Here is a 16,734-nt window from a genome sequence, read left to right as displayed (position 1 = left end):
GCCCTTGCCACTGCCAATATGGCCGCTATAGCCGATGTGCTTCATTTTCCGTTTCAGGAACAGACGGGTGACATCAGCGAGACTACGTCCATGTTTTATACAGTCTATGGTTTTTACAAACTATGAAGTAATGTCAAATCAAGAATGAGGCATCAGAGCTGTAAATAGCTAGATTTTTACTTCCCCCACTTCTCGCCAACATTTCAGTGCTCATGCCAAAGAAAGCTGGGCTAAGCTAAGCTAAGGGGTCGCATACACAGAAACAGTGTTTTGGCTGAAAACGTTCAAAAACCGGCTCAAAGGTAGAATCTTTTGAAAATGCCGTTGCGTGGTATTGTAATACACAAATCCTGGGAAAACAGCATGAATCGAACAAACACATAGTTTTCAGAATGTTTGTACTTTTGAAGAACTCATACGGTTCAGTCATGTGGTTTTCTTCCGTTTTAAAGTTATACTGCTAACTACTGGCCAGGTATGCATACAGCAGGATTTTGAGACGCTATTGCAGATCTGTGAGAACACCAATCAGTTTACACTGGCATGTGTGTGGAAGTTTTACCTTTAAAGAATCTAAAATATGGAGATAAAAGTACAAAAGTTGAAACTTCAGAATTTCCTCACCATTACTGAAGCTTTTCTTTAAATGCTGGATTAATAGAGAGGAGATGGCTTCAGTATCTCAGGGAAGAAATCTGCCCCAATACCCACAGACAGCCTTTCTGTGTTATCTTTTGGCACCCTGAGCAACTGAATTAACTTGGGATTGTTTTTTTTTTCAAGAGCAATTACAAACCAAATTGTCAGCATGATGTTGAACTGAAGGTTACAGATCTTACATCAGCTGTGTCTCTACAGCATGCTATGACTCATTTAAGAGAACATAGTTGTGTTGGTTTATTATAGTAAAGGCTGTCGTTTCCCTTGAAACTCTACTTCGCTTTTGTGTTCCATAAAAAAGAAACTGAGTCACAATTTCATAAAGCTTAGTCAGTGTTTTCCTTTAACTGGAAGTCAGCCACACCACACAGCATGACAGCACCACCCACGACATTACAGTACACAACAGTATTACCGATGATATCAGTCCAGCAGTGATACAACTTCTTCCAGCAAACATCTATCTTTACTGTGTCTCTGTATTTATAGATCTTTGAATCTTTTTATACATATATATACAACTATTTACATATCTATTTGAACATCATTCTATCTCTACATATTTTGATAAATCTAAAAAAAAAACCCAACTATTTTTTAATAAATCCATTTGTACGTCTATCCATACATCTTTTTTTCAATTTAAAGATCTGTTTTTACAATAAATTGACAATAAATTATGCAATAATATTCGTTGGAAATATTTACATATCTATCTAAACCTCTGTTTATGCATCTATCTATAAACCTTAGTACAAAGTAGGACATACTATACATACACATCTTTTTATACATAGATCTATATATCTTAACATCTGTATACAGTGTTTCATTGCAGTCTTGTGAAATGATATATCACTTTTAAATAAATATCTACCTTAGGGTTTAAACTACATATTTAAGAAGTCAAGGGCTTATAGTTAATTTTTTATTTTTTATTTATTTGTATAAGAAAAACGTCTGTCCCTGAAAACAAATCAAAAGCACTCAGACATACTGTATATGTGCCTTTAAAATTAAAACAATAGACACAAGGGTTAAAATTGGTGTTTTGAATATAACATTTGGAAAATAGAATAGAAGAGATGGGTAGGTTGTGTGTATTGGTTTTTTTTTTTTATAGCATAGATGATCTTTGAGTGCTTATTGTATATTTATGTATGACTTTTGTCTAGCTCCATAACAGAGACCAAACATCAAAATACTCTCACAAAGTGGCCACCAGAGGCACTTTAAAGGCTAAGTAGGGACAATTGGCTTTAATATATATTGATGTAACAGTATTATAATATCCTGTGTAATTAATTAATGACCATAGGAAGTCTGTGTTTCTAGTGCAGGTATAGTAATCGCAGAGTGGCTGAGGAGGACGGGCAGGAAGCAGCGTGGGCAGCCTCCCTGTGTCACCGCCTGCGTCAGACCAGAGACGCCAGGAGGGAGTTTTCCACTGACGAAAAAGGCTGCGCTGCTCGGCAGTCTGCTACAGACAAGGGAAGCGCTTCAGCTGGTACGGAGCCTCCGTACGGCGGACTCACACAGACAATAGCAGAAAGCGAGAGCCGTGAAGCCTGTATGCTGGATTAAAGCTGCTATTTCTTCGTGCCATTTTGGATTACTTCCACTGTTATCCCGCTCGGTTGTTGAACCCGGTGATATTTTGTCACTGATGAATATCGGATACGCGATTTGCTGGTGAGTACAAACAGAATGGAGAGTTCGCGTATTTGATGTGTTTAACCTGGGGAGCCAAATAGTTTGAATGCTCTTACTCTGGTGTCATTTAAAGGGGCTAGTTTGGTCTGTGTGTGAGGAAACGCTGTCACAGTTTAATCTTAACGGTGTTGACTTGCTTCTGTTAGGCTGCGTTAAGTCGTTTAACTTGACGCTTTTGTTGTAAATATTGACACGTTTAGCTGATTGCTTAAAATGAGTTTTAACTAACTACCCTAGTGTGTACATGTGATTAAAATGTGGATGATTTGAAATGATTTGTTGGTTTAGGCGAGATTCCAACAAACCGCTTCATTCAGTTATTGATTCATTTATCGATTTCAGAAAATTAAGATTTTTTTTAAAGCTTCCCAGCTCACACCAGGAGTTTTATGGTACTACTTTACACTGCGGTGTGTGTGTGTGGTTTTTTTGTGTGTGGATTCATTTCTGTGAACTGTTGATGAGGTCGGCTTTGTGTATTGGAGTTGTTCTCGTTCACCTCAGCGGTGCTGGTGCGCCTCTTGTAACTCGAGCGACTCCTGAAGGCACTACATGTGAGCACACACACACACATACACACACACAGCTGACAGACAGGGGCTGCTGTCATTAGAATTAGCATTAATCACGAGGAATGATAGGGTCGTCTTGTGGTCTCGCGACGCGCACGTTTAGCTCTCTTTAAGGATTCGGTGTTAATGATTTAAAATCTCGCGCGAGTCTCTTAACAGTTCAAGCCACAAAAGACAGGTGTGGAAACCCTTTTATTGTTTTTTTTTTTTTACACCACTAAACATTAATATTTCATTCTTTAACCTGAACACTTGAGACGTAATTCTGTTTTAATTACGTTTCCGCTCCGTAGCTGCTCATAAAGCATTTTCCAGGATTTACCGGGCTTTTATTTTTTAAAGAGCAGCGGACTCAATCTGTTCTTGATGAAGCGACTCAATAATTTCTATCGTCTCTAGCGCGACCTCACCCGGATCCTTTTTGGAATCATGTTTTCTGGAATTAGGCTAGAGAGAGCTGAATGATCCTTTGTTTACAGGAAGGGAATACAGCAGCAGTGTATGCTGTGCTTTTCATGTGGCATGCCTTTCCCAGGAATATGCTGTGCAGTAGAATAACACTCATTTTGATTTTTTCCCCTTTCTTTAAATTACAGCTTTGAATGCAGCTCACCCCATAAACCTTAACAGATGATTTACAGCCAGTCATAAATATTCAACTTAATATATAAAACAGAAAAGACAACAAAAGCTTTGTTTAAATTTGAAGGGTTTTCTCTTTCTTTATTTGATTCTGTGTTTACTGAACCTTGCTGTTCCTGCAGCTGTCACACCACAGATAATCTGGATGGCCCCTTCCTGTGTACTGCAGTCAGTGTATGTTTCACAACCTCAGGAAGCTCATATACACACACACACACACTTTTAGTATCTGTCTCCCCAGCTGGAGGAGGAGGCAGCAGCAGCAGCAGCAGCAGTGCAGAGTTCAGACAAGGTTGTCTGTGCCTGCTTCATTTTGGTCACGCAGGATGGCCCCACGCTTTTGTGCCTGGAGACGTGAGGGGGGGGCAATGAGGGAAGAAAGAGGAGGGGGGTGCAGGGAGTCTGCTGACGGTCCCCCACACAGCAGTGGAGTGAGAGAGTGAGAGAAGGAGCGCTCCCATCTGCTTTGTCCTCTCCCAGCATTCCTCACTGCAAGTGTCCCAGACTGGAGCATGACCCCTGAACCTACAACCACCTCCTTCTTCTTTTCCTTCTCTTCCTCTCCTCACATGCCGAAAGCTGCGTGTTATGCAAAGGAATGTTTACGCTTGGGAGTTTCTCAGCAGTCTCAGTTTCTGATACATGCAAATCTGTCAGAATGACAGCCCTTTCTCTCATCTCTCTTTTTTTTTAAAGCCTTTGTTCAAAATTTGAGCAAACTAACCCAAATAAGCAAAAGTCCTGCAGACAACACCTGGTCATTCAAGTCCTGCCTGTATGGCAGATTAATGACAGCTGAGGGCATGTGAGGTCCACGTGCAAGCTAATACCCTGTCAGGTGTGGCCTGCAAAGGTGGCTCGCTTGTCCGCGTCATGGGAGCAGGACATTCCAGTGGTTAGCAGTAGAAAACACATCTGGGTTAGATAGAGCTTGGGTTCTTCTCCCACTATTACAGCAAGAGTGTTTCTGCCAGAATGAAATTCCTGCGGCCTGGAGACATGACATTATTTATTTGTTTTGTACGATTCCTCCCACTACCTCTCCTTTTTGGAATAAGTGTGCACACAGACCGAGGCAGAGGAACAGAATGTTTCTGTGGCACAGTCGCACACAGCGAGCCCTGGAACAACAGACTCATAGAGAAAGCAGCAGCAGCAGCAGTGGCGGAGTCTTTCCCTGCTTTGTTCCAGCAGGTGGAGCGCTTCTGAGCCACAGCTGAAGAAATGAGCCAATCCCCCCCTCCTCAGCTGTCACCTTGATGGCTCTGATCAATTACCTCTGTCTACTTCGTGACAGAGCTGGAAGTTAGAGGTGTAATACCATGAAGCTCTGAGGAGGAGGAGGAGGAAGGGAGGTTTCTTGCCCGGACACGCTCCTTCCCCACATGCAGGAAGACTCCCAGGCTCATCATTATCACATTTTATGAGCACTCAGCTCAGTCAGTCACTCATTCAGACACAGCGCAGGGTTGTCAGTGCGCCACTTAAATGCTCTCTGTTGGCTGAGTCTGGTGCGACCTGTGGCACCCACCCATGCTGCTATCAGGGGAAACAGGGCTGGACAAGGGGTAAAGTCAACTGAGACTTGTTCTGTCAGGCTGCAGGGCAGACAGGAGCAGCTTAAAGAGGGTCCTGAGCTTTGACTCATCATTGGCAGGGATGCACAAGTTTTTCCTTTAGATCTTTAAGAGTTAAAATTAGCCTTGAAATCAATACTGAAATTCCTATTTCCTGGCCTGATTCTTCCATTAAAAACGCTCTACCTTTTTTGTCCTATTCAAAAAAAATAAAAGTGGAGGTATCCATTTAAATCTTATGCAATACTAAAGCTTAAAAACTGTTTCTATTTTAGTACCTCAAGGCAGTGCCTCAAGTTTCCCCTTTTTTTTATTACAGGAGCAATTCTGATCATTATCACTTTGTTGAAAGTTGTTGGGGGAAAGTTATTGTTTTATCTCTTTGTTAATGAGATAAAACAGGTTAAGGGCATATAAGCAAAGTGTAAATTTATATCTGTTGTTGCTTGGCTGTTTTAATTAGTAAACATGTATGTTTTTTGCAACAGTTAGCTCTAAACAATATTGTCATCTGCATCAAAAGGCCTCCAAGTGAATACATATCTTTAGTTGTAGCCAGAAGGCTCAGCATTGTCATTAGCTCTTGTGATTCGTGTGATTAGCTTATTTAGCAGTGTTATTAGCTTAATTAGCTGTCATATTGGATTGTTTAGCAGCCATGTTAGCTTATTTAGTGGTGTTAGCAGCTAATTAGCAGTATTATTTATCAGTTAAATTAGCTTATTTATCAGTAATTTTAGTGTATTCAGCACTATGATGGGCTAATTTAACAATTTAGTTAGCTTATGGTGCAATTTTATTAACTCATTTTATTAGCTTATAATAATGATAATTCTAATACTTTCATTCATAGCATCATGGGGTAGTGTTACCAGTTTATTTAGCAATTCTATTAGTTACAGGGCAGCCCTATTAGCTTATTAAGCAATATGTAACACTTATTTAACAGTGTTAGCTTGCGTTATTAACTTATAGGGTAATTATAAGTTAATAACGTAATGTCACTTCTTGGTTTGATCAATCAAAGGTTCCTGAATAAAACCTTGAGTAACTGTCTATGTATAATAGAAGAATAGATTAGCAGTGTGATTTCACGTCATCAGCCAGCTTGATATCTATCTGCATGTATCTAGATAATCTTATTCGACTGACATAGTTATGCATCTGACTTGAGCTGTGTAGTGCTTCTGGTGACAAATCTCCTCGCCTGAGATTTATCTTCCCAACTCCGTGACAACTGGCTGGGGAGCACCTCAGCGGATGCCTCCTTTATCTGCCTGCCTGTGTGCGGTTGATGGAATGACAGTGATGCATAATTTAGCACGCGTTGAAAACATGCTGTGCTCCCTCTCTTCTTTGGCTCTCTCTGGCTGTCCGATCACATCCATTCTCCGGATGGAAGCAGGCATTAACAGGCACTGCTTTGTGGATTCTCCCCTTTTATGCTACATCCTTCCACCTTTTTTTTCCTAAATTAATCATTGCATAAATTTTTATTTATCTCCACCCCTGGTCCCATGTTCTATCCTCTCTATCTTCTCTCCTGGCCTTGTTCTGAGGGTGCAGCGGCTGAGCAGGCTGAGAAGCTCCAGATTGACTACAAGCCGTCCCCCTCACCAGGATTAACCTCTCGCCATTGTTTCTGCCCGTTGAACAGGATTAACAAATCAATGTGTCAGGTAGACTGCAGTCAAGAGACAATGACCCAGTTCTGACACCACGGCCCCCCTCCACCTCGCTCCCTTCTCCTCCCACTTCTGCCTCACTGCAGCTTTTAATTAAAAAGACTTTGCTTAGCTGGCGCTCTTGCACTCCCTCGAGGATGCCTCACAGCTTTGTTTTCATTTTTTCTCAAGCGTAAGTGGGAGGCAAAAATGTAAGGTGAACCCATGTGTGCTTACACTTGTTGTCTGAACGGTGCGCACATAGCAACAGATGCAGATCCAGGTGTTTCCAGATCCCAAATACACAACTTTGTCAGTCAATGTGGAGGTATTTAAAGCTGCTTTTCTAACATTCCACACTCTCAAGCCCTCAGGTGGATGCCTTTTTTGTTGCATAGACAGTGCCGTGCATGCTTGACCTATCGCAAGGTGATTCATTCATCATATACGCACTGGGGACAACAATATCTGACTGCAGCAATAACAATAACCTCGCCTGCGACAAAGGTGTCATCCTCTTGCCCTTGACTCCTCTTCTTCATAAGGCATGACTGCTTTTGCATAATTGCTCCCTGTTGCCTGCTGGAATTGACCCCTATTTTGGATACCTGCTCATTTCTTCAACCCCATTCCCTGAGCAGTGACGCTTGCATAATATCTCAGTATGAGGCTCAGACGTGGTGTTAAAAAAGTCTTAAGCCTTCGAAGAATCCTCTGACACTTTTAGCTGCCTTCTCAAGAAGTGTGGTGACAAAATTTCCTCTCTGGCAGGACATCTTGGTGTCTGAGCGAGCTGAGTTATTGCTGTTCTTGGAGCATATATTTAAAATCTACAGAATCTAAAGAGGGAAAATAGGTTGAAGTTTTGAAAATTCAAGGTGCAACAAAGCAAATATTTGGTCAAACACAGCTAAGAATAACCCCAGAACTCGAGTGTGTTCATAACAAACCGGAGCTGCAGCAGCTGTAAGTGATTTGGCCGTGATTCTGCAGACAGTAAACAGTTTGATGGTGAAATGATCTCTTTATGGGGAAAGTAAAAGCCTCCTTTTCCATCCAAGGGAGTGTCTGTGCTGGACTTCAGCCCAGTCATGTCTTCCCTCTCCCCTTCCCGCTTCCTTCCTCCCTCCCTCCCTCCTTCCTCTCAGTCCCTCCCTGTTTCACTGAGTCGGAACTCAACCCCCGAGCTGCGATGATGACCCATCTTTCGCAGAAGTTGCGAGGAGTGTTGTCTGTTGTTTGTCGGGTCTTTTGTGACACATTTATTTTCCCATAACTGTAAAATACCGGAGCTGTGAAGCGTCCTTCTTTGCTCGTGTTCAGTTTTCACGTTTTGTTTGTCCTGGAACAAGAGAAGAGATGGACAGCGTTAAGCATTGTTTAAACACTTAGACATACAACTGAATGTGTTATACAGGTAACTCTTTTAGAAAATTAGAGAGCCATTCTTCTTTTTCTCATGAACTCGGGATCATTTTTCCCTCCCTTCTCTCTGTGCCTGCCTCGCTGCCTGTCTCCCTCAAAGGATTGATTGTTTTTATCGCTGAACCAGCAGCTCCTCTCACGGGAGCACTGAAAGAACACATGCACGAGTTGCATTAGAAAACATCCTACCCATGCATATCTGTACACATTTACCATGAACAGGATGCGTTTTAAATTGCCCCGGCCATGACTGGGAAATCCGAGCAGCCTTAAGGAAATGATGATGAACATAAGTGTGTCTCTATGATTTGGTCACCTTCTGAGCTCGGTTTCTTCTCTCTAATCAATGCATTTGCTGAGCTGATGGGATCTGGAGGAGGGCAAAAGGTCCAATAATTGTTGACTTGTGTGAACAGGCCTGATTGATTGCTTCCTGTGCTGTGGCTTGTTTCCACTCTCAGCTGCGTGCAGCACGAGATTTGGATGCCTATGGTCTCACATGGCTGAGCACAGGACTCTCCTGTACAAACAAGACTGTAAAAAACAAACAAAGAAGAGCTCTGCGTGTAAATAGCTTCAATGCAACACAGATAACATGCCTCTGTTGGTGAAACTTTACATTCAAGTTGCTAATAACCCTTTTTGTTTGCTCTTCTCTTTTCAGATCGTTCGTGTTAGCGCCATGAGTGGGCTTCTCAAGAGGAAGTTTGAGGAGGTGGATGAGGACCCCTGCTACTCCTCGCCCTCCTCCCTCTCCTCTGCCTGCTCAGGCTGGGACTCGGAGGGGGAGAGCTGCTACTCAGACACCCTCGATTCCACTCCCAGCAACCCCAGCTCCCCAGCAACACATTTCACCAGTAAGTGTCCTCTTCCTGCGATGATAAATCATAGAAAGAGCTGATGGTACATGTTTTTTAACGCGCTCCCTCGCCTTGTCTTTACTGCTCCGCAGAGGGCTCTGATAACAAACCCATAAAAACGGGGGAGAGTTAAGGAATTTAGGCAGCTGGCAGCTCATGAAACACTTCACAGAAATGATTTCAGACTTCTGCAATGAATACCCCTTTTGATTTCATACCCTAAAGCTGCAAAATGGCTAATCGCATTATGCAGTGACTGCTCACCTTCGTTCAGTCCCATAGACTGAGAAAAAAAAAGCATCACCTTCTTTTTCTAAAGATGTGGGTCGAGCTTCTTCAGGGTGTTTCTGTCTGGGCCTGGGGTGCTACTAGCTGGCCTGCAAAGGTCTTGCTGGAAGGGGGGGCAAACAGTTGTGAGGTTTCCAGGATGGTGGGGCAGCGAGCCAGGAGGAGAGAGCGTGGCAGGTTGCCAAAGCCAGGAACACACGGAGCCTTGTCTTGAAGCCTGGGCATGCACCCAGCACAGGTGCTGAAAGAGGCTGGTTGAAGGGATACAAAGAGAAAGGGGGGGAGGTAAGGTCTTACCAAGAAAAGACGGCAGATTGAGCCGACCAGTATAAATCTGGTGTTTGTGTTGGACGCGAAGTTGCATGCCATTGTGAAATGAAAGGAGGGGAAACGGGCAGCAAAGCGTTCCCATTTAAAAGCAGCGCAGAAGCAGAGAAGGTGTCATTTGTCTCCTGCAGGTGTCGTAAGCCTGACTGGATTTGATGGATGCGACGCTGAAACTGGCAGTTTGTTTCATCTCTATTACCCCGAGCGGGGAGATTAAACAAGATTGCGCAGCGATTGTTTTGTTGCTGCTTTGGAGTAAAAGGTTTCTTCCTTTGAGGTTTAATTATCAGAACAGATACGCAAATTTCCTTGTTTGACTTCTGGGACTCATTCAGGCAGTTGTTCAGGGAGTGTTCAAGGAAATCCCCACCATTTGGAGTTTCGTCAGACTTTTCTGGTACACTAAAAAAAAAGGAAAGAAAAGTTGTTTCCATGCAAAGCTGGGCAAAGGATGAAAGTTTACAATAATGCTGGAATAACTGTGGGTTTGTTCACACATATGGTTCTCCTTGAATTCCCACGTGGTTTTACTGTATTTGCCTATAGAGAGAAGTCTGGTTGTTGAATGCTCAAGCAGAGGAACGACTTTGGCTCCACTGGACTTCCACCCTCCCGCTCTTCCGGAAGCCCCTTGCACTAACTCACCAGTGTGTGTGTGATCCTGGCAGCTCTGCTTCCTCAAGTCCCGGCCACCAAGGGGAAATTCCTGGGCAGGGTGGTTTTGTGGCAGGACAAGAAACGAGGCTGTGAGGGAATTCTTGATGGTTTAGGTTTCACTTTACAGGATGTAAGTGTGTGAACTCCTGTTGGCCGTGTCTTTTAATTGGGTACATGATAAGGCTTGGTTGGAGACTAGGGCAATGAATCAGAGGGGTTTCCTTTTACAGTCTGTTCAGCAGGGTTTGTACTCAGCCCAGGGCTTCATGTACAGGAGGATGATGCCACCTAGTGGTGTGTGGATGCAATCAAAACGTTTCATTCAAAGTCTCTTGTTTCTCCATCCACAGCAACATCAATTCTCAAGAAATCCAAGAGAGCACGACGGAGTAATGTGACCTTCGACCAGGTGACCGTGTTCTTCTTCCCTCGATGCCAAGGCTTCACCAGTGTTCCCAGTCGGGGAGGATGCACTCTGGGCATGATGCAGCGCCACAGCGTGCTCCAAACGTACACCCTCGCTGAGTTTGCAGTAGAGCAACGGTTACTGCGGCGGGAAAAACTCCTCAACAGACTCAGGGAGGAGAAGCTGGAGGCTCTCAAGCTGAAGGTGAGCATGGTTAATCCAAGATCTACTTATTCCTTCCTGTTTCCAATTCCCATACCCTGACTTTAATGGATAGACCAAGGATCCTAAACATTTTTCTTTTGTTCTGGTTGAGCTGTAAAAAGTTCTCTGCCATCCATAGATTAATATCTAAAATAAAGTTGAAAAAAAGAATGTTTATCAGTTCTGGGTCATCAGGAGACATTACAATGAGTCGCTGTGTATCATCAGCATAATGATGAAAGTTGACCCTGTCTCTCCCGATGACATTGCCAAAGAGGAGCAAATACAGGTTAAAAAGTGTGGGACCTAAAATCGAACCCTGGGGGACACCGCAGTTTACTTTATACTATTTGATCAGTACCAGTATAAATGATGATACCTAATCCAATAACAGTATGGAATATCTGGATATTCTGCTACATGAATTCAATGTAACAATCTGTCTTTTTTCCTTCAGCTGACTAAGAATGGAACTCAAGAAAGCGAAGAAGCAGAGCAACTAACAGTGGACGACATCCCTGAGCAGGATATCGACATCAGCGGGGCAAACCTGGACGAAGGTTCCTTCCTTCAGCCTTACCCACCCAAACGCCGTTATGCCCTTCTCAAAGCTGCCGGGGTCAAGAAGATCGACAAGGAGGAGAAAAGGCAGTTGCACGACCTGAGGATCTCCAGGGAGAACTGTGGATGTGACTGTCAGGGGTTCTGTGAGCCGGAGACATGTAGCTGCAGTCTGGCTGGCATCAAGTGCCAGGTAAGGGCTCAATCAGCATAAAGACTTGAGGAAACAATTAGGATTTGTCTTTATTTTAACGTCATTTCACTGATTTCACAAATTCCTCTATCTTCCTACAGATGGATCATTCCTCTTTCCCATGTGGCTGTACGAAGGATGGCTGTGGAAATATTGAAGGCCGCATCGAGTTCAACTCCACCAGGGTACAGACGCATTACATCCACACGATCATGAAGCTGGAGTTGGAGAAGAGGCTGGAGGAGCAGTCTAGCACCGAGGAAGAGGAGGACGAAAACACAGCAGGGGCCAACACTTTACCAGCAGTGCCCTCTTTTCCCTTCAGCTCCGAACAGGCAGCAGCCGGGGAGAACAGCTGCAGTAGTGATATGACAGACTCGGACTCTTCTGGTCAGAGTGAGTACTCTGAAGGAGGCGAGGGCCTGTGTGAGAATCGCACTCAGCTGGACGTCGATGAGAAAGGCTTGAGCCGCATCCTCAGTTTCAGCGATACAGAGAACTGCTCGAGAAGCAGCAGGGACGGTAAAGATGTTTGCTGCCAAGATCAACGGCAAGCAGAACAACAGCAACAGCCGTCCACGGAGGCTTTCAGCAGCTTTAGCATGGTGGATTTCGCGGATGAAAATGACAATATAGACGCTGCTTTGTTAGTCGATCACACAGACAATCGAGCAACAGCGATCTCAGAACTTTTAGATGAGAATGCCAACCAAGGCAACGCTCTATTTCACAGCAGTGTTCCACGAACGCCATCACCAACAGTGGACCGCTCCGCGAGCTACAACATGGACCTTAGCCTCTCATCAGAGTCCGATCTGGAGTTCTTCGATGGTTTCCCCTGCTTGGGACCCAGCTCACTATACAACTCCCTTAAGGAGTACGAGCACATGGACAACTTTTTCCAGTTTCAGTTGCCTAGTTACCCCAGTCTCCCTCCAGTGAGCGACCCAGGGACGTGCCTCCTGGAGTCACTCATTGGCCTTTCAGAATCCGTCCCAGAACCCCCTGCAACATTTACGGACAATCAGCTGTTGGAGGAAGCCATGAAACTGTCTGTGATGGAGTCTGTGAAAGTTTGACAGTGGAAAAACAAAACAAAACAAAACAGGGGTTTTCTTTGGGAGGGGACTGAACATGCACATAAGAAGTTGATGTATGAGGAAGCTGTGATTTCCCTCTTGCCTGAAAATAATGTTTAAATTCCAGACTTGCCTTCAAAATGTTAGCAAAGCATTGTGGGATTCTTGCTGTGTGAGATGGCAGCTAGTGTTAAAAGACAAATTAAAAGAAATCTAATTCAACCCGGCCCAGAGAAACCAATGATGGCTCTCGATTCCTAAGAAAGCTCTTTTAACCAAACCAAGATCACCAACCTTGATGTGAAACAGTAATCTTAAACCGTAACTGGGGCCAGGTTGAGAATCTCAACGCAGCTGAATGTGAACCTCAGGGATTTTTTTCTAGCTTTCTAGCTTTTGGAGGCAATGTATGATGACCATTGCTGTGATGGCCTTCATATGAAAACCAACATAGTCCGGTTTGTGTCCTTAAGATGGTCGGGTCCCCCGTGTTAAATCCTGACACTATCAGACACTTTCTCCTCGGGAAAAAGCCAACAAGTCTTTCTCCTTGGGAAAAAGCCCAGAAGACTTTCTCCTTGGGAAAAGCCAAGAAGTCTTTCTCCTTGGGAAAAGCCAAGAAGTCTTTCTCCTTGGGAAAAAGCTGAGAAGACTTTCTCCTCTGGAAAATGTTGTGAAGTCTTTCTCCTTAGGAAAAAGTCTCTGTTCCTAGAGATTTCTCGCAAGATATTAATGGTACAAAAAAATCCCTCTTAAGAAGCTCCTCTATCAGCACTTTATCTGTGAAAATAGTAAAGAATGAATAGGCATTGTTTTGGTTGTATGGGATCGATTCAACAGTTCAACGCTAAATTATGGAGTTCCTTATTTATGAGCTGGGTAACAGGAAGTGACGCTCATACCATCTGAAGCTGTAACTGTATTGTCTTTATTTCTCTTGATTTAAATTATTTCCTTAATGATTTTATTTTTATTTATTTCAGATAACGCCTACTTTCACTCAAGAAGCACTGTGGTTTGATGTTTTCACCTAGAAGTGCAATCTCTCTTCCTTTTTCCATATCTCATTTAGACAACGATACGGGAAACGGGACCACAAGTCCACCAGAAAGTATTTAATATCTATACTCATATACATTTTTGTTTTATTTGGTAAGTTATTATGTCATCATTTCATTTAGTTATTTAATTTAAGATGTTTTGGCAATAACAATGGGGTGTTGTGAAGTTTACAGGATGTGCCTGCTTATCAGGGGAGCCCTGCCAGCCGATGGTGTGCGTACAGTGCTTCCATTTAAGCTTTGGGACTGAAAACTGTGGATCTCCCGAATCACTGAAACTAAATGATGGGTCTATTGTATCGCTGCCTATAATGTAACCATAGAAAATTACACTAATATTTTATAACTAACTTATGTAGGTTGACGAAAGAATTCTAATCACTGACAAATTGAATATTTTATTAAGAAGCAAAATGAATAATTTTCAATTTGGGACAACCTTTGTAATATATGAAATATAGAGAAATGTCTATGTATGAAGGTTATCACTCTCTAGCATTCAGAGGTATTTTTCATAGGCAGTCTTACGTTTAATATCTTTGTAAAAATGCCACTAAAACCGAATAAATTTCGAAGATCAATTTGATTGTATTCTGGAAGTCTGTGACTCGGGTTACACTATATTATAAATAAAGGGTTATTCCGGATAAAACTGCATATATTATACAGTTCTATTGCGCTCTAAACCCTGAAATTTGAATTGTTGCCTCATTGATTTCAGAACAAGCCCTATCAAAGGTGATTGTGCTGTCGCCTGTGTGAACAGTTGAGGACACTAGAGAGTTGATGTACATATCTCACCCTTTCTACAGCTGACTCAGCAGCCTTTCTGGACCCTTTAGAAATTATGCATGCAGGTCCTGTTTGTTAAAACTTGTTCTGATTAACTGTATACTTTGAAAAGTGCAGCGTGCACATCAGAAATGTATTATTCGCTTTTTGCCTTTTTGATTACGTTTGAAATCCATCTGATATATGTTCTTACGCCATGAAGAGGGCACTGAATTTCTTTCCAAGCAAACGTTTGTTTCTCTTGTACAAAACATCAAATCTCATGAAGAAATGGCAACAGTGAGTGTTTATCAATGTAATGTATTACAGTACAGTTTTTTTTTATTTTATTTTATTTTCAAAGAACGTGTCTTACTTTTTTGCCTTTTTGTTGTACATATTTCTGCTTGAATGGTCCTGCAGAGCAAAAAAAAAGCTGCTTTATTTTTTACATATTCACACTTTAACCTGCTGTTCAAAAACAGTTTCTTTCATCCAAGCCATTTTGACAGCCTGTCCCTCCAAATGATAATAATAAAAAAAACACATTTTCTAAACACTTGACTCTGTTGTTTTCTTATTCTGATCCACTGACGTGAACTTGATTCCATATCACATCTTTGAAGCGTCAGAGGCAGCTAATGAGCAGACATGCCCGTGCAGCATGGGTCTTGCCCCTTGTGAAAAGGGAAATTTCTCTGTAAAATGTTTTTAAATTCTACTTTTCTCTGTTTGGGTTTATTTTTCCATGAAACGTCAACCACAGGAATGCATCTGTGGTTTATGGTCTCCATGGTGTGGAGAAAACACTATGAGATGTTTTGCTGCAGTCTCCTGAATACCACGCTGCAAATTATTTGGCTCTTGCCAGGACTGAAACTCTTTGATTTAGAAACATTGCATATGTAATCCTGTTTAAAAAGTGTCTGCCTTTTTTAAATATTTGAGTATAACCTTGAATTGGGCATAAAAATGTCTTTTGTCTGAATTAGAGTATGATACACTAAAGTTAAAGTCTCATCAAAAGAAAACCCAGATCAACACCCTCAAGTTGCTTGATATAAGACTAAGACAAAGTGCATCAGTTTAAAAAACATTTTAAGCAACTGAATGATTCAGACTGGAACAAATACATGTAAAAAACACTATGGAGGAGACACTACATGAACTAAACCACAAATCCTTGAACAGACATTCAAACAGTTGGGTCCAATTTTATAGTAATATTACAAAAACTTTATCTTTTTTGGCAGAAACACATTTTTTTAACAACAGAAAAATATCATCTTAGTCATACTGAGTTTATCTAACATGAACTAGAGCAACTTTCTTTCCGCTACATATTCATTTGCTAAAATTAAGACTGCAATAAGAATATATTTTTTGCCCATATTCAGTATGTCTCACTTATTATTGTGCCAATTTTAGGTTCCACACTTGTTACCATGTATTTCAGTCTAAATATTAGATATTTTCTAGCTTTGATGTTCCGACACTTATTTCTAGATTTAACATTCTTATTTCAAGATTTCTTATAAATTTTGATAAGGCAGTGTTTTAACTAGTTTTAAAACACTGCCTTATCAACTTAAGTGTTATATTATGTAAATTAGGCTCCCTTTATGCAGTGCAGAGCTGCAAGAGTACAAAAGTAATCACATCAAATACAAGTGCAGTTGTGTAATAGAAATTTGACTTCAGTAAATGTAAAAAATGACCTTCTCTAAGATGTACTTTAAATACTGGTTACTTACTTTTAAATCAGGTGGTGTTGATAATGTAATGATAATGAATTTATGCATATAGCACCTTTAAAAACAGGGGTTTACAAAGTGCTCCAACAACAAGCAGAAATGTACACCAAATTACAGCAAGAACCTAAGATACAAAACAACTTAAACAGAACCCCAATCCCCAAATCCTAAATGTAAAATAACAACAACATAATGAAAACTCTGATAATGAAAACCTGGGCCATACTGACCCAACACAGGCACACAAGTGACTCAATGGAGAACATGAAACTGAGACTAGGAGGTCACAGAGGGTCTTAAATCTTAAGAAGATAGCCCGA

General features: G+C 41.9%; 1 protein-coding gene across 1 annotated transcript; it reads left to right on the top strand.

Annotated features, from left to right (window-relative positions):
• The first annotated feature begins 2,092 nt into the window (after positions 1-2,092).
• csrnp1b (cysteine-serine-rich nuclear protein 1b) lies at positions 2,093-15,199 on the top strand. Its single transcript, XM_074693563.1, has 5 exons — positions 2,093-2,352; positions 8,918-9,110; positions 10,736-10,995; positions 11,453-11,749; positions 11,851-15,199. Exons 2-5 carry the CDS (start codon positions 8,936-8,938, stop codon positions 12,826-12,828), a joined length of 1,710 nt encoding a protein of 569 aa, XP_074549664.1. The 5' UTR covers positions 2,093-2,352; positions 8,918-8,935; the 3' UTR covers positions 12,829-15,199.
• Positions 15,200-16,734: the final 1,535 nt, after the last annotated feature.

This window comes from Halichoeres trimaculatus, unplaced genomic scaffold, assembly GCF_033239565.1.
Source record: "Halichoeres trimaculatus isolate MK-OKI-2021-1 unplaced genomic scaffold, fHalTri1.1 fHalTri1_scaffold_18, whole genome shotgun sequence".
Classification (NCBI taxonomy): Eukaryota; Metazoa; Chordata; class Actinopteri; order Labriformes; family Labridae; genus Halichoeres; species Halichoeres trimaculatus.
The sequence above is the reverse complement of the archived record's forward strand: the minus strand, read 5'-3'. Positions and strand labels throughout refer to the sequence as shown.